Source organism: Phaenicophaeus curvirostris, chromosome 1 (assembly GCF_032191515.1).
Source record: "Phaenicophaeus curvirostris isolate KB17595 chromosome 1, BPBGC_Pcur_1.0, whole genome shotgun sequence".
Lineage (NCBI taxonomy): Eukaryota > Metazoa > Chordata > Aves > Cuculiformes > Cuculidae > Phaenicophaeus > Phaenicophaeus curvirostris.
In genome coordinates, this window is record NC_091392.1 from 791,901 (window position 1) to 815,615 (window position 23,715).

At 49.3% G+C, this 23,715-nt stretch overlaps 1 protein-coding gene across 1 annotated transcript in view; it reads right to left on the reverse strand.

The window, feature by feature from the left end:
• Nucleotides 1-1,892: 1,892 nt before the first annotated feature.
• GOLGB1 (golgin B1) overlaps nucleotides 1,893-23,715 on the reverse strand; it is a 41,155-nt gene continuing 19,332 nt past the window's right edge. Inside the window, exons 11-21 of the mRNA XM_069860247.1 lie at nucleotides 23,174-23,247; nucleotides 16,714-21,659; nucleotides 14,364-16,314; nucleotides 13,618-13,796; nucleotides 10,952-11,117; nucleotides 9,285-9,416; nucleotides 8,295-8,453; nucleotides 8,072-8,169; nucleotides 7,301-7,435; nucleotides 4,761-4,866; nucleotides 1,893-3,476 (exon numbers count right to left, since the gene is read on the reverse strand). Of these exons, the coding sequence (XP_069716348.1) occupies nucleotides 3,342-3,476; nucleotides 4,761-4,866; nucleotides 7,301-7,435; nucleotides 8,072-8,169; nucleotides 8,295-8,453; nucleotides 9,285-9,416; nucleotides 10,952-11,117; nucleotides 13,618-13,796; nucleotides 14,364-16,314; nucleotides 16,714-21,659; nucleotides 23,174-23,247 (8,081 nt within the window). The 3' untranslated portion in view covers nucleotides 1,893-3,341. The remainder of the gene's footprint in view (nucleotides 3,477-4,760; nucleotides 4,867-7,300; nucleotides 7,436-8,071; nucleotides 8,170-8,294; nucleotides 8,454-9,284; nucleotides 9,417-10,951; nucleotides 11,118-13,617; nucleotides 13,797-14,363; nucleotides 16,315-16,713; nucleotides 21,660-23,173; nucleotides 23,248-23,715) is intronic.

Sequence of the window (23,715 nt, forward strand, 5' to 3'; positions counted from 1 at the left end):
CATTCCCATCAATCACTAACCCATGTCCCTCAGCACCTCGGCCACTCGGCCCTTAAACCCCTCCAGGGAAGGGGACTCAACCCCCTCCCTGGGCAGCCTCGGACAGGGACCAATCACCCTTTCCAGGAAAAATTTCTTCCTGATGTCCAGCCTGAGCCTCCCCTGGCAGAGCTTGAGGCCATTCCCTCTCGTCCTGTCCCCTGTCCCTTGGGAGAAGAGTCCAGCTCCCTCCTCTCCACAACCTCCTCTCAGGGAGTTGGAGAGAGCAATGAGGTCTCCCCTCAGCCTCCTCTTCTCCAGCCTAAACACCCCCAGGGCCCTCAGGCTTCTTCTCCAGCCCCTTCCCCAGCTCCGTTGCTCTTCTCTGCACTCGCTCCAGAGCCTCAACATCCTTCTGGTGGGGAGGGGCCCAGCACTGACCCCAGGATTCGAGGAGCAGTCTCCCCAGGGCCGAGGCCAGAGGGAGAAGAACCTCCCTGGCCCTGCTGGCCACGCCGGCTCTGATCCAAGCCAAGATGCCCTTGGCCTTCTTGGCCCCCTGGGCCCCTGCTGGCTCCTGTTCAACCAACCCCCCCAGGTCCTTCTCCTCCAGGCACTTTCCAGCCAGACTTCTCCTAGTCTGGAGCTGCCCAGGGTTGTTGTGCCCCAAGGGCAAGACCCGCCATTTGGCCTCGTTAACCCTCATCCCGCTGGTCTCAGCCCATGGATCCAGCCTGTTCAGATCCCTTTGGAGCCTCCCTACTCTCCATCACATCAACACTTCCACCCAGCTTAATGTCATCTCCAAACTTGCTCAGGGTGCACTCGATGCCTTCATCCAGGTCATTGATAAAGACATTGAACAGGGCTGGACCCAGCACTGAGCCCTGGGGAACCCCACTTGTCACTGGCCTCCAGCTGGATTTCACACCATTTCCCACCACTCTCTGGGCCCGGCCATCCAACCAGTTTTCCACCCAGGAAAGCGTGCGCCTGGCCAGGCCAGAGGTGACAGTTTCTGAAGCAGAATGCTGGGAGAAACTGTCTCAACGGCTTTACTGAAGTCCAGGAAGATCCATCCACAGGGCATTAAGGGTATTGCCAAACCCTGACAGGCTTGAGGCATCAACCACCTCTCCAGGAAGCCTCTTCCAGGGTTTCACCACCCTCTTGGTAAAGAAACGCTCCCTCATGTCCAGTTTGACCCTCCCCAATGCTCCAAGCTGTCTTGATCCCTCTACAAAGTCTCTTGTCAACAGAAGTCAACAGAACATCCCAGTCTATTCCCACCAGCAAACTCCTGCATCCAGATCATGGATGAAAATATCATAGAATCATGGAATGGGTTGGGTTGGAAGGGACCTCAAAGCCCATCCAGTTCCAACCCCTCTGCCATAGGCAGGGACACCTCCAACCATACCAGGCTCCTCAAAGCCTCATCCAACCTGGTCTTCAACACCTTCAGGGACGGGGCAGCCACAGCTTTCCTGGGCAACTTGTACCTCACCACCCTCAGCATGAAGAATTCCTTCCCAATGTCTAATCTAAATCATCCCCCTCCCAATTTAAAGCCACTCCCCTTCATCCTATCACTCCAGGCCCTTGGAAAAAGCCCCTCCCCAGCTTTCCTGGAGCCCCTTCAGGTGCTAGAAGCTGCTCTAAGGTCTCCTTGGAGCCTTCTCTTCTCCAGGCTGAACAACCCCAACTCTCGTCTTCTTACGGGAGGTTCTGCAGCCCTTGGATCATCTCCGTGGCCTCTTCTGGTCTCCCTCCAACAGATCCGTTTGGCTTTCTGGGTTGCAAGAGCACAGAAAGCATCGTTCAAGAAGCCACCTGGTGGTCCTGTAAAAGATAGAGCACTACTCTACCTTTCAGACCTCTGACATGACAGCTCTACACAAATTTCATCTGAAAAATAATCTTTATTATATATACAGGAGCACAAGCCCCGGGAAGCTACAGGCAAATTATTTGGTCTCTGATTTTGCTATAGTTGAGGAAGCCCACCCAGACAACCCAAGGTAGTGCAGAAACGGAGACGTTAGTGTCGATGTTCTGGATCTACCAGAGATCCAGCTAAAAAGCGACCGTGATGAAATCGATCCATCCTCAAGTAGGCTAAAAAAGTCTTTAGTTTATCAGCAATAGCAAAAGAATTACCTCTTTCCCATGGGAAAAACGTGCCTGTTGGTGCTCGAGCAAGAGGCAGATACAATCCTTCTGGTGAGTGCTCCGAAGAGAATGACCATAAGGAGGAACTCAACTGGAAGCATCTTCTTTAGAAGAGGCAGTCTTAATTCTAGGAGTCCTTTAGAAAACAGCTTTCCATATATCCCATAAGCTCCAATCCGTTTGCATCAGATTCAAACAAATCCAATGACCAGCACCAGCTTTCTACACCAGCTTTTTCCTGAAGCAGAGATGCCAGAAGGTTTCAGAGCGTCGTTCCCTTCCTCAGCACAAGGGAAACCGTTAATTTCTTTGATTTGGACCCAAATCCACATCACGGAACCCTCCACCACAGCTCATACAGGTTTAATCCTGGGATGGGTTCAGAGGAGGAGGATGCGGGAACGTAGTCGCTCTCATTTCAAGAGGGATGCAAGCACCTTCCATCACGAGAGGAGCACAAATGCTGTAAGCAGCAAGGTTATTAACTTAAGAGTTAAAAAGTTTGTTTCTTCTTCCTTTTCAATAACTAAATTACATTAATTTACAAGTTGTCAGGGCAGACATAGGATTGTTTTTAAATGGAATGCTGAGCAGGTCCAGATATATCAATTTTGGTCTTCAACAGGAGATGCAACTGAGCAGGAAATGATTTTGAAGCACAATTCACGTTCTTTAAAGTGTTCACAACTCTCTTAGGATGCGCATTTCCAACAGCACTGAGCCACGGAGCAAATTGAAGGGATAGAAGAGAGAAAAAACCAGCTTCTCTTTCCTATATCTACCTACAGGGTTTCCCCGAGACTGATTTCAGTCCAAGAGGGAGAAGATCCTACAGTTCCTGGAAGTGTTGAAGCACTGCAGCAACTCAAGAATGTTTTTTGGATTCCTACCACAGCACAACCCTGTAGAAAATGAGTGGTGCTACCTCCAGCTACAGGAACAGATGCTGCTCTTGAAGCATCAGGATCCTGGCTTGGAAAACGAACCATTCATTAAAAAATATTGAAGTAACAGCAGATCCCAAGCACCAGCACTGGTTTCTGCATCCTTAGCAAGCAACCGAGGTGCAAGTTGATGGATGTAGCTTCTCCCTAAGGGTTGATCTGGAAGAAGAAGGCAGCTGGATGAAGTGCGACCCTCTCGATATGGAATGTGGAGCTGTGGCTCAAGGAAAGGCTGGTATTCCTGGTTCAGAGGTGGCCTGTAAAGCACAGGAAGAGCAGGACGTGGAGAGCAAGCAAATACGTGGCTGCTAGCAGAGGCAAACGGGTCCGGGAATGGAAGAGAGAGCGGAACAGGCGCCGTAATCCAAGGATATTCCGAGTCTGGAAGAGTAAAAGAGAGATCAGTCAGTACCACGAAAGGATGTGACCCCAGATGCCTTCACCCCGACCATGAAAAGAAGATTGTTTAAGCTAACAGAATCATAGAATCATAGAATAGTTTGGGTTGGAAGGGACCTTCAAGATCATCCAGTTCCAACCCCTCTGCCATGGGCAGGGACACCTCCCACTGGATCAGGGTGATCAAAGCCCCATCCAACCTGGCCTTGAACACCTCCAGGGATGGGGCAGCCACAACTTCCCCGGGAAACCTCTTCCAGGGCCTCACAACCCTCATGGTGAAGAAATATCCTCCTAATGTCCAGTCTAACTCTGTCCCTCTCCAGTTTATCCACACTGCCCCTCGTCCTATCACTCCAAGCCTTTGGAAAAAGTCTCTCCCCAGCTTTCTTGGAGCCCCTTCAGGTACTGGAAGGTCACTATAAGGTCTCCTCAGAGCCTGCTCTTCTCCAGGCTGAACAACCCCAACTCTCTCAGCCTGTCCTTGTACGGGAGGTTCTCCAGCCCTCGCATCACCCTTGTAGCCTCCTCTGGTCCCGTTCCAACAGCTCCATCTCCTTCTTCCGTTGAAGATTCCAGACCTGGACCCAACCCTCCAGCTGAGGTCTCACAAGAGAGGAGCAGAGGGGCAGAATCACCTCCCCTGACTTGCTGGCCACGCTATTTGCTCACCACCGAAGCCTCAAATATTTCAGAAGGAACCTGGGAGCACATTTTTGGCACAGATAACGCTGGTCTATGGTTTAGTAACCTCTGAAATTCAGTCTGTTTATGCAGGGCCACAATCATAGACTCATAGAATCACCAGGTTGGAAGAGACCCACCGGATCATCGAGTCCAACCATGGAATCATAGAATCATCGAACCACAGAATCATAGAATCATAGAATAGTTTGGGTTAGAAGGGACCTCAAAGATCATCTAGTTCCAACTCCCCTGCCATGGGCAGGGACACCTCCCACTAGATCAGGCTCCCCAAGGACCATCCAAGGAGAACAACACGTGGCTCTTGGCATGGAAAACAGAGCAAGACAAGAGCGGAAACCTAGACAAACCCAAGCAGATTTAAATGTTCCTACAGAAGGATTCGGCTGCTACAGGTTCACAGGAAGGGACGGGTGGACGAGGCGCTGAGGGACATGGGTTAGTGATTGATGGGAATGGTTGGACTCAATGATCCGGTGGGTCTCTTCCAACCTGGTGATTCTACGATTCTACGATCAGCCAGGGCTGAGATCATCGGCAACTGTGAATGTGAATTCTTACTTTGCTGAAATGATTATCCACGGGATCCATCAGCAAGGGATGCTCATGATCCGGAGTCATATCGATGCTGGCGCTCGAGGAAGACGTCCACTCACTCGACTGCAACCTGCCACAAAGAACATAAAATGAAATTCAGTTTCTTATGGTCTAAATTCAGTTTCACGATGAGGATGGTGACACCCTGGAGCAGGTTTCCCAGGGAAGTTGTGGCTGCCCCATCCCTGGAGGTGTTGAAGGCCAGGTTGGATGGGCCTTGAGCAGCCTGATCCAGTCTTGGAAAAGACCTTTGACATCATTGAGTCCAACCGTGCCTGTCCACTACTAAATAATATCCCTAAGCACTTCATCTCCCCGTCTTTTAAACACCTCCAGGGACTGGGACTCCACCACCTCCCTGGGCAGCCTCTGCCAGGACCTGAGAACCCTTTTGGTGAAGAAATATTTCCTGATGTCCAATCTGAACCTGCCCTGGTGGAGCTTGAGGCCATTTCCTCTCATCCTATCACCTCTCACTTGGGAGAAGAGATCAACACCCACCTTTCTACAACCTCCTTTCAGATGGTTGTGGACAGTGATGAGGTCTCCCCTCAGCCTCCTCTTCTCCAGGCTAAACAACTCCAGCTCCCTCAGCCGCTCCTTACTCGTTCTCCAGCTTCTTCACCAGCTTTGCTCCTCTTCTCTGGACTCGCTCCAGAGCCTCAATGTCCTTCTTGTAGTGAGAAGCCCAAAACTGAACCCAGGATTCAAGATGCAGCAAGGTTGGAGGAGACCTCTAAGCTCATCCAGTCCAACCATCACCTGAACCCCACTGTGCTACTAAACCACTGCTGGCAGTGGTTCTTCTTACCTAATTTATACCTCATCACTTCAAAACTCGTATTTTTTTTTTGGTGCTGCTTTGTTCCTTTTGTCTTTCAGGAATTTCAAACTCTTGAACTTAACTGAGGTCTCTGTGTTCCACGTGGGAGAAGAAGCAGCATTTTCTCTAAGCGTTTAATTGCTTCTCAGTACTCAAATGAATTAAAAGTTTATGTTAATGGGCATCACATTCAAATTGAGTGACATTCTTCAAGCCAAGACTGGTTTCCCCATGACAGACAGGTGCTAACTTAAGAGACAAATCCCTTGGAAGTATGAAAACTCCTCTTCTGCCTCCACCTAATTCCCTGTCTCCAAATATATTTTCCACTAGTTAATTTAACTCATTGAGAAAGCCGGCATCTCATTTCTAGTCAGAACTTCTCTTGATGGCTCAGCGGTTGTCCCATTCTATCTTCATCTACAACTGAAGGAACATCAGGAAATGCTTCCTTTACTGGGAAGGTGACTGAACGTGGGCACAGGTTGCCCAGAGAGGTTGTGAAGTCTCCATCCTTGGAGATATTCAAAAGTCACCTGGACATGGTCCTGGGCTTTAGGTAGCCCTGCTTGAGCAAGGGTATTGGACCAGATGACCTCCAGAGGCCCCTTCCAACCTCAACCATTCTGTAACGGACACGTTATAGAATCATAGAATCACTAGGTTGGAAGAGACCCACCGGATCATCGAGTCCAACCATCCCCATCAATCACTAACCCATGTCCCTCAGCACCTCGGCCACCCGGCCCTTAAACCCCTCCAGGGAAGGGAACTCAACCCTCTCCCTGGGCAGCCTCGGACAGGTACCAATCACCCTTTCTGGGAAAAATTTCTTCCTGATGTCCAGCCTGAGCCTCCCCTGGTGGAGCTTGAGGCCATTCCCTCTCATCCTGTCCCTTGTCCCTTGGGAGAAGAGCCCAGCTCCCTCCTCTCCACAACCTCCTCTCAGGGAGTTGGAGAGAGCAATGAGGTCTCCCCTCAGCCTCCTCTTCTCCAGCCTAAACACCCCCAGGGCCCTCAGGCTTCTTCTCCAGCCCCTTCCCCAGCTCCGTTGCTCTTCTCTGCACTCGCTCCAGAGCCTCAACATCCTTCTGGTGGGGAGGGGCCCAGAACTGACCCCAGGATTCGAGGAGCGGTCTCCCCAGGGCCGAGGCCAGAGGGAGAAGAACCTCCCTGGCCCTGCTGGCCACGCCGGGTCTGATCCAAGCCAAGATGCCCTTGGCCTTCTTGGCCCCCTGGGCCCCTGCTGGCTCCTGTTCAACCAACCCCCCCAGGTCCTTCTCCTCCAGGCACTTTCCAGCCAGACTTCTCCTAGGCTGGAGCTGCCCAGGGTTGTTGTGCCCCAAGGGCAGGACCCGCCATTTGGCCTCGTTAACCCTCATCCCGTTGGCCTCAGCCCATGGATCCAGCCTGTTCAGATCCCTTTGGAGCCTCCCGACCCTCCAGCAGATCCAGCTCCCACCCAGCTTAGTGTCATCTCCAAACCTGCTCAGGGTGCGCTCGATGCCTTCATCCAGGTCATTGATAAAGACATTGAACAGGGCTGGACCCAGCTCTGAGCCCTGGGGACACCACTTATAGTCATTTCTACGCCCCCAGTGACACTGGAGACAAGGCCGGAACAAAATTCAGATGAACACAGAGCTAGGATCACCACACTTTTACGGTCAAGCTCCCTCACCTCCTGATTTGATCCTGCGCTGCAGAAAGCGCCTCCTCTACAGCGAGACGACGCTCCCGTTCTTCCTCCAGCTGCTCCTCTAAATACCTCAGATCCTGCTTTGTGCTGCTGTGTAAATGTTCCGTTTCAGACAACCTGTCAGAGAACAACCAAGTGTACGTCAAAAAAAGAGTTAACTCGTGGACTATTTCATTTCTCTGTAGGTGTAGAGACTTCAGTTCCCTTCCACTTCATAGTCAACTTTTATTAAAATATATAAATTATTTGGAGAGCAAGAGAGAAGATAAATCTCTTGAAGCTTCCATGTCACACAGAAGGAGTTCCTTGGCTCTGCCTTCCACACCTCCTGAAAATTACTTTGAGTGGTGTGAGGAACCATGTGGTAGATCCTTGTTCCAGAAGGTTACAAGGAATCTCGTGCTGGGTCTCAATTCCAGACACTTTTGGGCTAGTGGCCTTGGGACCAGGACCACTGATATAATTAAAGCAGCTAAGAAGGACCCAGCCCATCAAATCAAAGATGTTAGTTTGGCTGGTGATGATCAACTGGAATTGCTGCTCTGTGTTGTCTTGTCATTTGTGGAAGATCTATCCAAAGAGAAAACTCAAAACAGCTTCTCAAGTGCATATTACAGCTCCTCCACTTCCACAAGCGTGGAATGAAGTTCTTCCAACACTTTGATAGAGAACAACAGAACCAGGCTCATCACCACCCCAAAGATCTCCACCAGGAGTAACATCCCCACCCCTGTTTCCTCAGGTTTTCTTTACCTCAGCTGCAACTCCTGCAGTTCTGGTGTGTAACTCCCTCTCGGAGGCTCGTTCTTTTCTTGAGGTGCTCCTGGAGCAGCATCTGTTGCAAACAACTCCTGCAAGAAATGGATGGGAGACAGCACTGAACGAAGAGGACAGAAAGTAGCTACGGGGCTGCACAATTAGTGGAACCATCTACAATAAGCTCTTCCCTCCCTTAGACCAAGAAGACCACCCCTACCATGCCCTTGTCTGCCGAATGCAGCTCCTGGAGTTGCTTCTCAAGCTCCAAGCAGCGGTTCAGAACCTCATTGTAGTGCTGATGGCTCTCGCAGATGCTCCGACTGCTGCTACGTAGCTGGAGGGAGAGGGCGTTCTTCTCCTCAAAGACTTGAGAGAGCTGAGGAGAGAACACAACTGCTAAGTCAAGAACTCCTCAGGTTTCCAAAACAAGAGTTTCCAAAACCTCAACACAATGTACAGAACGACACGCTTCCAAAACAAGATTTCTACAGCGCTGAGGTTGACTTAAACCTTTCAGCAAGAACCTCCTAAATGCTTCTCAAATGGACAAAGAGATGGGAAGGAGACCAGGAAAAGGCTGTGAAGAATGTTGAGGGGTAGGAACATGATGCTCGTGAGAGCTGGGCTGCTTTAACAGAAGGCTAAAAGGTTATTTTACAATAGCTTAAACCCATAAAATAGCATCTCCCACCCGAGGACAGGCTGAGAGAGTTGGGGTTGTTCAGCCTGGAGAAGAGAAGGCTCCAAGGAGACCTTAGAGTGACCTTCCAGCACCTGAAGGGGCTCCAAGAAGGATGGGGAGGGGCTGTTCCCAAAGGCTTGGAGTGATAGGACGAGGAGAAATGGGGATAAACCGGAGAGAAGCAGATTTAGACTGGACATCAGGAGGAATTTCTTCATGAGGAGAGTGGGGAGGCCCTGGAACAGGTTGTCCAGTGAAGTCATGGCTGCCAAATCCCTCAAGGTGTTCAAAACCAGGTTGGATGGAGCCTTGGGGAGCCGGATCTAGTGGGAGGTGTCCCTGCCCATGGGGGGTGGCTGGAACTAGATGATCTTTAAGGTCCCTTCCAACCCAAACTACTCTGATTCTATCATCTCCAGAAGTCCACATGAACAGAAAGACTCATTCCTGCTCTCCAAGCCTTGTTCAACTCTTCCCCGGTCTCCTCATCCCAAACTATATGAAATTATAAGATACAATCAGTACCTTGCTGTTTAACTGCTGAATTCTGAGCTCTTTTTGGTGCAGTTCTTTCAGGCTGTCACTTAGCTGGGTCTGGAGATGTTTGGTCTCCGTTTCTAGGCTTGAAAAGTCCCCTCTCAGAACTTCTGAAGGAATCTGCCAGGTTAAAAAAAAATAAAATGAAAAATACACTGCAGACACAGCAACTTGCTCTCATATTAGTCCCCACCCAACGTGGACAATCCAGGGCTCACCAGGGTAAGACCCTGGGTCTTTCCATAAAATTTATGGGTTCAACACCCAACAAAGGCAAAATGATGTCAAACAATTGGTCAAAAATGGAATTTATATGTTCCGGAACTCTCAGGAATAAGATCAGCATTGACTGCAAATTCTGTGCTAGGGGAGAAGAATGAAAGAGAGAAAGGGAGGAAAGGGAGAAAGAAAGAGAGAGAGAGAAAAAGAGATAGAGAGAAGTGTGGAGCAGGTGTCACACCAGAAGGATGAGATGTCATCCAGAGAGACCTGGATGAGCTGGAGAAGTGGGGCTGGGAGAACCTCATGAGGTCCCACAAGGCCAAGGGCAAAGTCCTCCATCTGGGTCAGAGCAATCTGCGGTTTCAGTCCAGGATGGGGGATGGTGTGATTGGAGCAGCCCTGAGGAGAAGGACTTGAGGGGCTGGAGGAGGAGAAGCTCCACAGGAGCCACAACGTGCGCTCACAGCCCAGAAACCCCCCATGTCCTGGGCTGCATCCAGAGAACGTGGCCAGCAGAGAGGGAGGGGATTGTCCCCTCTGCTGCTCTCTTGTGAGACCTCAGCTGGAGTGTCATGTCCAGTTCTGGAGCCCCCAACATAAGAAGGAGATGGAGCTGTTGGAACAGCTCCAGAGGAGGCTACAAGGCTGATGCGAGGGCTGAAGAACCTCCTGTATGAGGACAAGCTGAGAGAGTTGGGGTTGTTCAGCCTGGAGAAGAGAAGGCTCCAAGGAGACCTTAGACCAACCTTCCAATACCTGAAGGGGCTCCAAGAAAGCTGAGGAGGGACTGTTCACAAAGGCTTGGAGTGATAGGATGAGGGACAACGGGGATAAACTGGAGAGGGGCAGAGTTAGACTGGACGTAAGGAGGATATTTCTTCACCATGAGGGTGATGAGGCCCTGGAAGAGGTTTCCCAGGGAAGTTGTGGCTGCCCCATCCCTGGAGGTGTTCAAGGCCAGGTTGGATGGGGCTTTGAGAAGCTTGATCTAGTGGGAGGTGTCCTTGCCCATGGACTTGGAACTGGATGATCTTGAAGGTCCCTTCCAACCCAAACCACTCTATGATTCTATGATAAAAGCCCAACGACACCACCTGGGCTCTGGTCCTTCTCCTCTCTTCCACGATGGTGGCTGCGCTGCTGCAAATGCCCCCCTGGCACAGTATTATTTATAATTTTTTGGTGGTCCTGCACAGAGCTTCTCCTAGGAAAGTTTTGGAACTGAATTTGCAGGGAGGGGAGCTTAGGGGAGAGCTCTGAGGTCCAAGGTGAGTCCGAGCTATCATCCAAAGTATCTTTCTGCCCCTGCTCTCCCTACCAGCAAGACTGCAGCAGGACCTCTCTGGGCACCACACGCTGCATCCGATTGCGCTTCAGCTGAATTTCAAGCCTTGATTTTCCATGAATTAAAGAATCTGTGTATTTCCACCCACCTTCGGTTGGTCCCGCTCCTCTCCAACTCGAGGCTTGTTCTGGAGCAGCTTCATTTCTTGCACGATTCTTTGTAAATGGTTCAGTTCCTTGTCTTTGTCTGCGATGACCATCAGGTATTGCTCCTTCAGGCCACTGTTCTGCTTTTCCCAGGTAGTTTTCTCTTGCCTGTCCAGTACAACACAAAGGAAATTACCAGTATTACTTATGGTATAGAATCACAGAATGGTTTGGCTTGGAAGGGACCTTCAAGATCATCCAGTTCCAACCCCGCTGCCATGGGCAGGGACACCTCCCACTAGATCAGGTTGCCCAAGGCTCCATCCAACCTGGCCTTGAACACCTCCAGGGATGGGGCAGCCACAACTTCCCTCGGAAACCTGTTCCAGGGCCTCCCCACCCTCATTGTGAAGAAATTACACCTTATGTCCAGTCTAAATCCGCTGCTCTTCAATTTAAAGCCGTTCCCCATTGTCCTATCACTCCAGGCCCTTGGAAACAGTCCCTCCCAAGGTTTCTTGGAGCCCCTTCAGGAACTGGAAGGTCGCTATAAGGTCTCCTTGGAGCCTTCTCTTCTCCAGGATGAACAACCCCAACTCTCTCAGCCTGGCCTCGTACGGGAGGTTCTCCAGCCCTCGGATCACCCTTGTAGCCTCCTCTGGCCCCGTTCCAACAGCTCCATCTCCTTCTCCTGCTGAGGATTCCAGCCCTGGACCCAACCCACCAGCTGAGGTCTCACAAGAGAGGAATAGAGGAGCCCTTACCACCATGTACCAGTACATAAAGTGTGTCTTCCAAGAGGATGGAGACTCCTCTTCTTACAAGGAGTCAAATGGAGAAGACAAGGTGCAATGGTATAAGTTGCTCCTGGGGAGACTCTGATTGGATTCCAGAAGAAAATGTTTCACCATAGAAGAGTTAAACATTGGAATAATCTGCCTAGGGAAGTGGTGGATTCCTCTACTTTTAAGGCTCAGCTTGACAGGGTGCTGAGCCATCTCTTTCAAACTACAGATCACCTCAAAAGGGTGGACCTAGATGATTCTAGAGGTCCCTTCCAACCTGGCATTCTATGATTCCTTTCAGGTTGTTGTAGAGAGTGATAAGGTCTCCCCTCAGCCTCCTCTTCTCCAGGCTAAACACCCCCAGGGCCCTCAGGCTTGTTCTCCAGCCCCTTCCCCAGCTTCGTTGCTCTTCTCTGGACTCGCTCCAGAGCATCAACATCCTTCCTGTAGTGAGAGGCACCATGTTCTACGTTGTAGAAGCTGGAGAGGAAATAAACATCCTTTTCTTTGGCTACAGATTGGAGAGGGGAAGATTTAGACTGGACATAAGGAGGAATTTCTTCACTCTGAGGGTGGGGAGGCCCTGGAACAGGTTTCCCAGGGAAGCTGCAGCTGCCCCATTCCTGGAGGTGTTCAAGGCCAGGTTGGATGGGGCTTGGAGCCCCTGATCCAGTGGGAGGTGTCCCTGCCCAGGGCAGGGATGGAACTGGATGGACTTTGAGGTCTCTTCCAACCCAAAACATTCAGTGATTCTATGAATTACTGACTTCTTTAAAATAGAAGACACAGAGCAAGTGAAATGGAGGTTTAGACAGTTTCCTCTCAAACAGATGACATTGGCCACCACTGGATGAAGGAGATAGAAATTAAAAGGTCATTATCTATTTCACGCAGGCATTTCCTTCACCTCTTCGGGGCTGTAACCCTTCCCCTGAATTTTGAGGCCAAAGCTGAACAAGGGAAAGGCGTTCCCACTCCTGAACACGGCAAAGGGGTTTAGAGACAGCCAAGGCTGAAGTTCCCAACGCTTTCTGTGTCTTCTGCCCACAGTTGCTCTTTGAATGAAAGAAATAGTAGAGAGGAGAATAGAATCATAGAATCATGAGGTTGGAAAGGACCCACTGGATCATCGAGTCCAACCATTCCCCTCAATCACTAACCCATGTCCCTCAGCACCTCGGCCACCCGGCCCTTAAACCCCTCCCGGGAAGGGGACTCAAACCCCTCCCTGGGCAGCCTCGGACAGGGACCAATCACCCTTTCCAGGAAAGATTCCTAATGTTCAGCATGATCCTCCCCTGGTGGAGCTTGAGGCCATTCCCTCTCGTCCTGTCCCCTGGCCCTTGGGAGAAGAGCCCAGCTCCCTCCTCTCCACAACCTCCTCTCAGGGAGTTGGAGAGAGCAATGAGGTCTCCCCTCAGCCTCCTCTTCTCCAGCCTAAACACCCCCAGGGCTCTCAGGCTTCTTCTCCAGCCCCTTTCCCAGCTCCGTTGCTCTTCTCTGCACTCGCTCCAGAGCCTCAACATCCTTCTGGTGGGGAGGGGCCCAGAACTGATCCCAGGATTCGAGGAGCGGTCTCCCCAGGGCTGAGGCCAGAGGGAGAAGAACCTCCCTGGCCCTGCTGGCCACACCGGGTCTGATCCAAGCCAAGATGCCCTTGGCCTTTTTGGTCCCCTGGGCCCCTGCTGGCTCCTGTTAAACCAACCCCACCATGTCCTTCTCCTCCAGGCCCTTTCCAGCCAGACTTCTCCTAGGCTGGAGCTGCCCAGGGTTGTTGTGCCCCAAGGGCAGGACCTGCCATTTGGCCTCATTAACCCACATCCCGTGTCTCAGCCCATGGATCCAGCCTGTTCAGATCCCTTTGCAGAGCCTCCAATTCTCACCTAAGCTGCTGGAGCTCCTGCTGGTAGGAAACACTTTCCTGCTTCAGCTCTTCTAAGAGAAGATGCTCTTTATCCATGTCTTGCTGATACTCCTGCAGTTGAGCTTTTAAGCGAGCGTTTTCAGCTGATTCCACCCCAACCAGGATGTATTGCTGCTGCAGGTTCTTCAGCTCTCTTACCTTCAAATAAAGGGAGATATTAGAGTGTGAGACAACTGAGCAAGCCCTCCCCAGCTTTCCTGGAGCCCCTTTCAGTACTGGAGGCTGCTCTAAGGTCTCCCTGGAGCCTCCTCCTCTCCAGGCTGAACAACCCCAACTCCCTCAGCCTCACGTGACTGGGTCACTGGGTGGCAACTCGATTACCTTTGAAAGGTCCTGGTGACTTCAAGAGGTTCCTGAAGACTGGATGAAAGCAAACGTCATCCCTACATAGAGAAGGAGGAGGAACTGGGGAACTGCAGGCTGATCTGTCTCACCTCCATCCCCAGGAGGGTGATGAAGCAACTAACGGTGGAAGCTGCCCAGGGAGGGGGTTGAGTCCCCTTCCCTGGTGGGGTTTAAGGGACGGGTGGACGAGGTGCTGAGGGACAGGGGTTAGTGACTGATGGGAATGGTTGGACTCGATGATCTGGTGGGTCTCTTCCAACCTGGTTATTCTATGATTCTATGATTCTAATTTTAAGCTATGAAGGCCCAAATCTCCTGTGGGGCTTTAAATAAGAATAGGAAGAGAGAGCAAGGACTTACTACTCTGTCTCTGTCATCTTGCAAGGAGGACAGCGCCTTCTTTAGACTCTGCACTTCTGGAAGAGTGGTGGACGTGCTCCCTTCTGCTTGTTGCTTCACTTCTTCCGTCTTACGTGTTTTGTCCAATTCATTCAGCAGCCGGTCACGCTCGTTCTGCAGGCTTCCCATAGCCTTGGAGAAGGATTTGAGTTGGTTGGAAGAGCTTTCCAGTTCAGAAGACAAACGGAGAAGCTCATCTTCTTTGGCTCTGAGCTTCTGATTAAGTTGCTCAATTTGAGCCAAGAGGCCTCTTTCATCAGTGGTTTTCTGCAGTTCTATCAGCTCAGACCTCACCGTATCTCGCTCTCTGGCAGTGGATTGTTGCTCCTCTTGTAGCTGAACCATCTGTTTCTGAAGATTTTGCACCAGACTCTTCTGTTCCTCTAAGTCCACAGAGTATTTCTGTTTCAAAACATGAAGCTCTTCATTGGCCTGGTCCCGGCTGTCCTGAAGAGAGCTCATGGACTTCCCAAAAGACTGAATTTGAGCTCTGAGATCTTTGTTTTCATCTGTGACTTCGAGAAATTTCTGCTCCATTTCCATCAAGTCCCGCGCCAACTCTGCTACTCTCTCTTCTGCTGTTTCTGTTTCATTCCTCATGATCCCCGCATCGTGATGTAGGTGCTTCAATTCCTTTCGAAGCTTGTCCTCAGCCTCTCCCACCTTCTTGGACGCATCGTTTTGAACGCATAGAAGTTGCTCCTCAAGTTCTGTTATTCTTTGTTGTGAAAGGGAAAGTTTATGACTCAGTTCTTGGGCCTCTTCCTCTCGAGCCTTCAGCTGCGCTTGACACTCTACGATAGGAGTCCCCTCAAGTAATGCTGCCATCTCATTCTTCACCCGAGACAAAGAAGACGTAAGCGTTTCAATCTCTTGAGACACAGTGACTTTCTCCTCTCTCAAGGCTTCCATGCCCTTCCTGAGATCATCCTGAGCATGTTCAGACTCTTTCAGCCGCGTTTCTACCATTGTCTTCTCCTTTTCCAGAGTCTGGATGCGCTGAAGCTGCGTTTTGAGAAGCTGCTTCTGCTGAGAGTCCTTTATTGAAATCACTTGGTTCAGGTCTTCTCTATATCGCACCAACTCCGCACTCAGCTTGGCGTTCTCAGAGTTGAGATCATCCATCCGGCTATGAAAACTTCTCATTTCTTCCTTGAGCTTATTGTTTTCAGCAGCAGCCTCCTGAATCAGCTGGTCTTTCTCCAAGATGATCACAAGATGACGTTCCTCAAGCTGCTTGTAGTCTCTGAGGACGCGGTCCCTGTCATCTTGCAACGAGGACATGGACTTGGTGAAGGAGTCCAGTTGTGCCTTGTGTTTCTTACTTTCTTCTCTGCTTGTCTTCATCTTTTCGGTGAGATGATCAAGTTGGCCAAGATATTTGTTCTTCTCCTTTTCCAAAGCTTGTTTAGCTTCTTCCTCCTTCCTCAGCCTCTGCTCCAACTCTTTCATCTCTTCAGCGTGTTGCTGCTGTAGTTCAGATAGAGCAGCCACAACCGCTTCCTCCTTGGCCGACAACAAACTCAGGATCTTCTGCTCCTTGGCACTAATTTCTTCATGCAGCTTATCCGTTAGGTCCTTGGAAGCCTGCAGATCAGCCTCAAGCTGTTGGCAGCTGAATTTAAAGTTCTGGATACTGGTCTCGTGTTGCTTCACCAAACTGCTCAGCTCTTCTCTGGCCAATTCACAGTCGGTGAAGGAGCTCTGGAGGTCAGCAAGTTGGTGTCTCAGGCTGCTGATTTCTGACTCCAGTTTCTGCTGCTCATCCTGAGACTGGCTGGACAGCCTCTGAGATTCTTCAAGCTGCATCAGAAGTTCCTTTTTTTCCTCCCGCAACATTTGACATGTTGTTTGATGGTGCTGAATCTCCTTCTTGGATTGAGACTCCAAGTCTTTCTTGCTGTGTTCCAGCCTAAAAAAGAGAAGAAGAGAAGAGGAGGAGAAGAAGAGGAGGAGAAGAAGAGGAGAGGAGGAGGAGGAGAGGAGGAGAAGAGGAGGAGAAGAGGAGGAGAAGAGGAGGAGAAGAGGAGGAGAAGAGGAGGAGAAGAGGAGGAGAAGAAGGAGGAGAAGAAGGAGGAGAAGAAGGAGAAGGAGAAGAAGGAGAAGGAGAAGTCACAAATTGATCTCAGTATCCAAAACCATAGATATCATTGATTATATTGACTTTGCTAATCCCATATCACGTTTAGCATATTTACATACTCAAAATTCTTTCCTTCTAGAACACAGCAAAAGGAAGAGGAATCCCACCCCACCTCTGGCTTGTCAAAAGGCAATACGACACCAATGGGGTCACCATCACCTTCTTTACCTGGATATCTGAGCCTGAAGTTCTTCCACGTGCAGGGCCATCTGCTTCATCTGGTCCTTCAGCACGATGCAAGTTTCCTCTTTGGAACGTATTTCTTCCTCCTTCTTTTGAATAGTTTCCGTGAATTTCTTCTCCCAGGTCTTCGCTTCATCGATCACTCGATCCCGGTCGTCCTGAAGAGACGACATGCTCCTGGTGAAGGCTGCAAGCTGGGCCAGTGTTTTATTCAGGTGGCCTTCCAACTGCTTGGCTTCTTGATCCTTTCTTTCCAACGCGTCTTGAAGGTCACCAAGAGCACTTTCCACGTGGTCTTTCTCCCTCTGCAAAGCCACCAGCCTCTCCTCAATGTTTTTAACTTCCTTTGAGTGCTTCTCTCTTTCTTCTTCCAGTCTCCTCTCCAAGTCCTCATCTTTTTTCTTCAGTTGAATGACAATATTCTCTTTGTTCGCCTGCAACTCTTCCTTCACTTTGACTCCCTCTGCTACAACCCTTGCTGCCTCGCTCTGGGTATCGTCCAACGTCACTTTGCAGAGAGCAAGCTCCGCTTGGGCTTTCTTGGTGTCTTCAACTGCTTTAGCTAAAGCCTCTTTGGCTGCTTCTACCTCTTTCTGAGCCTCGCTCTGCACAAATTCCAGAGCTTTAATAGTTCTTTCTAAACTACTGTTCTTCTCCTGGCTTTTAATACATTCCTTCTGCAGCTGCTTAATCTCCTGCTGCTTCTGTTTCAGCAGCTCTTGAAGCTCCTTTACGTGTGTGCTGGTGTCTCCCCTCCAACTGCACTTCAGCTTTTCTACAAATTCCTTCTGCTTTTCTGAACCGGCTTTGCTTTTCTCCATCGCCATGTGACGTTTCTCCTCCTCCAGCTCATGCACCACTCTCTGCAGGCTCTGAAGCTCACGTTTCAGCTGCTCATTTTCCATCTGGGAGTCCGTTGCATCTTGCTGATAGTTTCCGATACTCCCATTAAGCTCTGCCAGCTGATTCATGAGCCTTTCTTCCAAATCATCCTTCTCAGCCTCTAGCGCGTCCTTCAATTCCGTCATCCTGACCAGGTCATCTTTGGTTTTTTGGGCTGTTTGCTCCATCTTCGCTAGTGTGTCCTGAAGAACATCCAATTCATGGAGTTTCTCTTCCATTTGGGTCTCTAAAGCCTTTTTCTCGCTTGCTAACGTCTCAACACGCATGCGGATGTCACCCAGCTCTTGCTCTGAAGCCCTCCTGTTATCTTCTAACTCTCTGATTCGCTCCGTGAGCTCGGCTACCTGCTCTATGTAGGTACCAAGATCTTCACGTGGGCTACTACCATCCAATACTCTTTGTTCCAGCTCTGCAGGAGGAGACTCTGGTCCAAAACTTATATCCACTTGGTTTTCAGTCCTCTCCACCGGTGGTGGTGCCCCAACTGCTTGATTAGCCACCTCCTCTGTTGTCTTCTGAGCAACATATTTGTCTACCAGTTCTCTGCTTTCCTTCAGCTTCGATTCTGTTACCTGCAAGTGACACTTTAAGTCTGTGATCTCTTGATTAAGACGCTCCTTTTCAGCAATTACCACCTCAAGTTGAGTAGAAAGAGACTGGCAATCCCTCCTAGAGCTCTCCAGATCCCTCCTAGAGCTCTCCAGATCTTCCTTCAAGCTACTATCTGTACTGACATCTCCAGTTCTGCGAAGCTCTCCATCTGCTCTAAGCTTCTCATTCTCCTCCTCCAGTTCCAGGATCTTTTGTTGCTTGGATTTGGCGAATTTCCTCATTTTCTCCTTCATTCCATCAATTTCTTGCCCGGCTTCCTGGAGCTGCTTCTCCGTTTCCTCTTTTTTCGCTTCCGCGCTTTTCAGCTTCATGAAAACGTCCTGCTTCTCCTGCCTCACCGTCTCCAAAACCCGCTGAATCCGCTCAGCCTCGTTACTCACATTCTCGTACGACTGCAGGAGCGTTTCGTATTCTTTCTGAAGGTCCCCGTATTTCTCGCGCCACTCGGAACTCTCAGCAGCTTGAAAGCTCTTCAAGGATTCCACCTCCTTCTCCAGCTTCTCCTTCTCTAGAAGAAATCCATCTAGAGTATTTTTCAGGTTTTTACAGCATCCCTCAAGATTCTGGTTTTCTCCAAGTACTTTATCCACCTCTGCAATAAGTTTTTCTCGCTCTTCGGTGAGTCTTGCTGACTTCTCAGTTAAAGCATCTCTATCTTTAACATGACCCCATATTTGGGTTTCCATATCTGCCACCTTCACAGAAAGGTTTTCAATAGTGATTTTAGCACCAGCCAGCTCCTCTTTGAGAGATTTGCTCTCCTTTAGTGCTTCTTTTCTAGAAATAAGAGCAGCTTGCAACTTTCTCTGCATTTGATGCTTCTCTTTAGCTGCTTCTGCACCGTCATCCTGCTTCTCCTGAACTTCAAGCAACTCCGTTTGCAGCCTCTTGCTTTGCTCCTCGTGCGCCTGAGCTTGAGCTTCCAACTGACGACACAGGCTCTTGACTGAACCCTCTTTTTCCAGCAACTCTGCCTGCACGTTAGCAAGAGCTTCGCTTTTCTCCCTTAACTGCAAGTTAAGAAACTTGATTTCTTCATCCTTTTGGTCCATAAGTGTTTTCAGGTCTTCCAGAGCACCTTCTCTAGAAATCCTTGCTAGATTCTCCTCCAGTTGCGTTTGAAGACTCGCTGCCTTAGCTTCAGCTTGCTCAGAGCTTCTCTTCAGCCCCTCTATCTCCTCAAACAACCGTGCTACGTGCTCTTGCAACTGGAAGACTAATTCTGATTTGCAAGCAAGTTCGCTTTGCATGTGGCTAACGATATCTTCCAATTTCTCCTTCTCCATCTGCAGCTCCTCAAGTTTCTCAACCTCTTCCTCAGAAACACCTGCAACTCGCACAAGTGCGTTATTCGTTGTATTTTCTGCTCCCACGCATGAAGAATCCAACCCAGCTCGATTCCCAAGAACAGTCTCTGTCGATGCTTTTTCTTCTTGGAGCTGTCTGAGCTGAGCTTGGATGCTCTCCTTCTCTTTGCTTTGCTTATCAAATTGTTCTTGGAGGACGTTATAATCATCTTTCTGCTGTTTCAGCTGCTCCCTGTGGTGTCTGTCCTTTTCTTGAGCCTTTTTTATAGTGTCTTTGCGAGACACCAGAGCTTCTTGAAGTTTCTTTTGAAGTTGTTCTTTTTCTTGCTCCAGAGTTGAAATTCTCTCTTTCAGGACAAACTTTTGGTTTTCATCGAGATTTACAGCCGACAAACTATTTTTTTTGTTTTCTTCATCATCTTTGAGGCTTTTATTGGTTTCGGTGACCTTGTCATCATTTGTCTGTCTCTCCACGAGTTCATCTTTACCCGAAATATTCGTTTCACCTTGCAAACTTCGCCTCATTTCCTCAATCACCGCCTGCAATTGTGCTTCGGTGGCTTCTTTCTCCACCAAGTCCTTCCTGATGCTTCGCAGCTCAGATTCCTTTTCAGAAAGCAACTGGATTAGATGCTCCTCACTGGGTTGGCTTTCAAGATTCACGTCTTTGCTTATCACGCTCATCACATTTTCCTCCCCTTCAGCATCTCGAGCCACCAAGGTCTCCGATCCAGGTTCTTTTTTCAATCGTACTAATTCATCCTCCAATTTTCCAACCTTCTTCAGAAGCTCCTTTCTGTTAACAAGCGCCGCTTGTAGCTTCCGCTTTACTTGCTCATTTTCTTTTTTCAGAAGCTCAAGTTGATTTACTAAAACCTCATTTTCTTTACTCGCTGGCTCAAACTGCTGCTCAGACTCCTCACGTTTCTGAGATGCATCTTTTTCTTCGATGTCTTTATCCTTTTCTTCCTGGGCTTTTACTAACAGTCTTGTTTGCTCTTTAAGACTCTTCAGCTCGTTTTCTAGAGAAAATTTCTCTTCATTCAGCAGAACCATCTTCTCAGACATGCTGAGACTGACCTCTGTCATCTGCTGGTCCTTCTCCAGCAAGGTTTGTTGCAGGTTCTCTATGGACCTGGTCTGTTCAGCAACAACCTGTTCTAGGTTTGCTGCTTCATGTCCCTTAGAGGTTAATTTTTGGGAAAGCTCCTCTCTCTCAGCTGTGTTCCTCCTCAGAAGTTCTTCTAGATCAAGTACTTCACATTCCCTCTTCTCAATCTGGCTTCTCAGACCTTTCAGCTGCATGTCCTGGTTGGAGAGTTGAAGTTGCGCTTCATCCAAGTCTTTTTGCAAAGCTTCGATTTTATTCTCCTTGGATTTAAACTCATTTTTAAGGCTCTGGATTTGCTCTTTCAGAAGGTTGCTTTGATTGTCTGACAGTCTCTGCCTTTCTGAGAGAGCCAGATTTTCCTCAAGCTGCTTCACTTGCTCTTTCAGTTCTGTTAGAGCAGAAAGTTCCTTCATCTGACACAGGAGCTGATCTCGTTCTTCACTCAAAACACAAAAAGCATCATCCGCATCCTCTATTTTTTTTCTGTATTCCTCAGCCAGCTGCTTTAACCTATTTATTTCTGCACCTTTTTCTCCTAGATCTTTCTTATAGGATTCTTCTGATTGCTGAAGAATTATTTGCAGCTCAGCAATTTGGTTCTGTAACTTCAGCAGCTCTTGAGATTGACAGACATCAGATTCGGGATCTGCTGTAGGAACTTCTCGCACCTCTTGAAGGCGGCTTCCCTGAAGCACCCCGATACGCTGAATTTCTGTGCCTCCCTGCAATGAGCCACTACCCAACTCATTTTGTGTATCCGAAACCTTTTGCTCTTCCCTCTCAAGAAACCGAACCTGGGAACCATCTTCCAGTTGGGTCGTTGCTTCTCCTGTTTGGCTGCCTGTAGAGGTTTGGCTGCTTGGGTCCTTGAGCTGGCTTTTCAGAAAATCTATTTCTTCTTGGGCTTCTTTCAGTTCCAGCAGCAAGACTGACAGCTCCTTCTGTTTCTCTGCAGCAACATAGTCTAGAATTCCAGGCTGACAGCTTTCTATTCTTGTCTAAAAAGAAAATAATAGGTTACAGAGTGAATTCCGTGAAAGGGTCACTTTTGGAAGCATCTGCTTTCCATATTCTGTAGTTTAAAGATGTTCCTTCTTAGGAGAAATTAGTAGCCTAACCAAGAAGAAGACAACTCCTCAGGGTCATTCCTGCTTATTTTGGATTCTGAAGTTCATAGAATCATAGAATCACCAGGTTGGAAAAGACCCACCCAACCATCAAGTCCAACCATCTCATTAATCACTACCCCATGTCCCTCAGCACCTCGCTCACCCATCCCTTAAACCCCTCCAGGGAGCACAAAAGATTTTGGCTTTAGGATTAGACCATAAATCTTACTTAGAAACAGAGAATGTTTTAGAGGTTGGAAGGGACCTTCACAGGGACGCTTTCCACTGGATCAGGTTACTCAGAGGTCCATCCAACCTGACCTTGAATGTTTCATAGAATCGTAGAACAGTTCGGGTTGGAAGAGACCTTAAAGATCATCCAGTTCCAACCCCCCTGCCATGGGCAGGGACACCTCCCTCTGGATCAGGGTGATCAAAGCCCCATCCAACCTCGCCTTGAACACCTCCAGGGATGGGGCAGACACAACTTCCCTGGGAAACCTCTTCCAGGGCCTCCCCACCCTCATCGTGAAGAAATATCCTCCTTACGTCCAGTCTAACTCTGCCCCTCTCCAGTTTATCCCCATTGTCCCTCATCCTATCACTCCAAGACTTTGTGAACAGTCCCTCCTCAGCTTTCTTGGAGCCTCTTCAGGTACTGGAAGTTGCTCTAAGGTCTCCTCAGAGCCTTCTCTTCTCAGCTCCATCTCCTTCTTCTGTTGAGGACTCCAGCCCTGGCCCCAACCCTCCAGCTGAGCTCTCCCCAGAGAGGAGCAGAGGGGACAATCCCCTCCCTCCCTGCTGGCCACGTTCTTCGGATGCAGCCCAGGACACGGGTGGCCTTCTCTGCAGATACACGGTCATCTCCATCACCTTGAAGACTGAGAATAAAGCAAAGCAGCAGGGATCTCATCCTGTACCCTCCTCCTGACTGCAATTGCACCTTGAGGCTGTTCACAGTGGAAAAGCCCAAGGTTAAAGCCTTCTTGTCTCCCACTTAAAGAGAACTCGGCTTCCTCCACTCTGTCTGAGGGATCCCCATGAGTGGAAGTGGGTTGGGTTGGTTTGACAGGTGTCCTGTGACAGTTGAGCCTTTGGAACTGTGTTTTTTAAGAATTCCCTCAGCTCAGCCTGTGGTTTTGCTGAAGAACTAACTCCCAAGAGGGAGAAAATAACATGAATATGGACTGGGTGGATGAAGGACACAAGAATTCCATGCTGCCAGCAAAGAGAAATACAGTCCAAGCAGTATTTGGAAGCTATTTCTGTCTTTCCTCATTAATCCAGTTAATAATAACCTTCCAAAGAGGATCGTTAAAAAAGGCTGCAACAGCTTAAGCTGTTTTAAAGACCAGCCCTTGACCTATTTTAGTTCTTGCTTAATTCAGCTGCTTAATCGTTACCTGCTTCGCGTTTTCGGCCACCACCACGGCTTCCTGCTGGGGCTCCTGGAGAAGAAGTTGCAAGTGGGGTGTTTCTGAAACATTCAAACACAAATAATTTGTTTGACAATTAAAACATTGGATTAGAGAGCAATGGGATGTTCTTCCAGGAGCTTTAGAGAACAGGGCACGTTGCTGTTAGTAACATCAGTTGGACTCGATGATCTGGTGGGTCTCTTCCAACCTGGTGATTCTATGATTCCATGATCTAGAACATTGTCATTGGAAAACATGTGTTCAGGGGTTTTTTGAGGGCTGGAGAACCTCTGCTATGAGGACAAGCTGAGAGAGTTGGGGTTGTTCCACCTGGAGAAGGCTCCAGGGAGACCTTAGAGTGACCTAGTACTAAAGGGGCTCCAGGAAAGCTGGGGAGGAGCCCTTGATCTGGGAGAGGAGGGATAGGTCGAGGGGGAACGGTTTTAAGCTGAAAGAAGGAGAATGAGATGAGATTTTAGGAAGAAATGTTCTCCTGTGAGGGTGGGGAGGCCCTGCAACAGATTGCC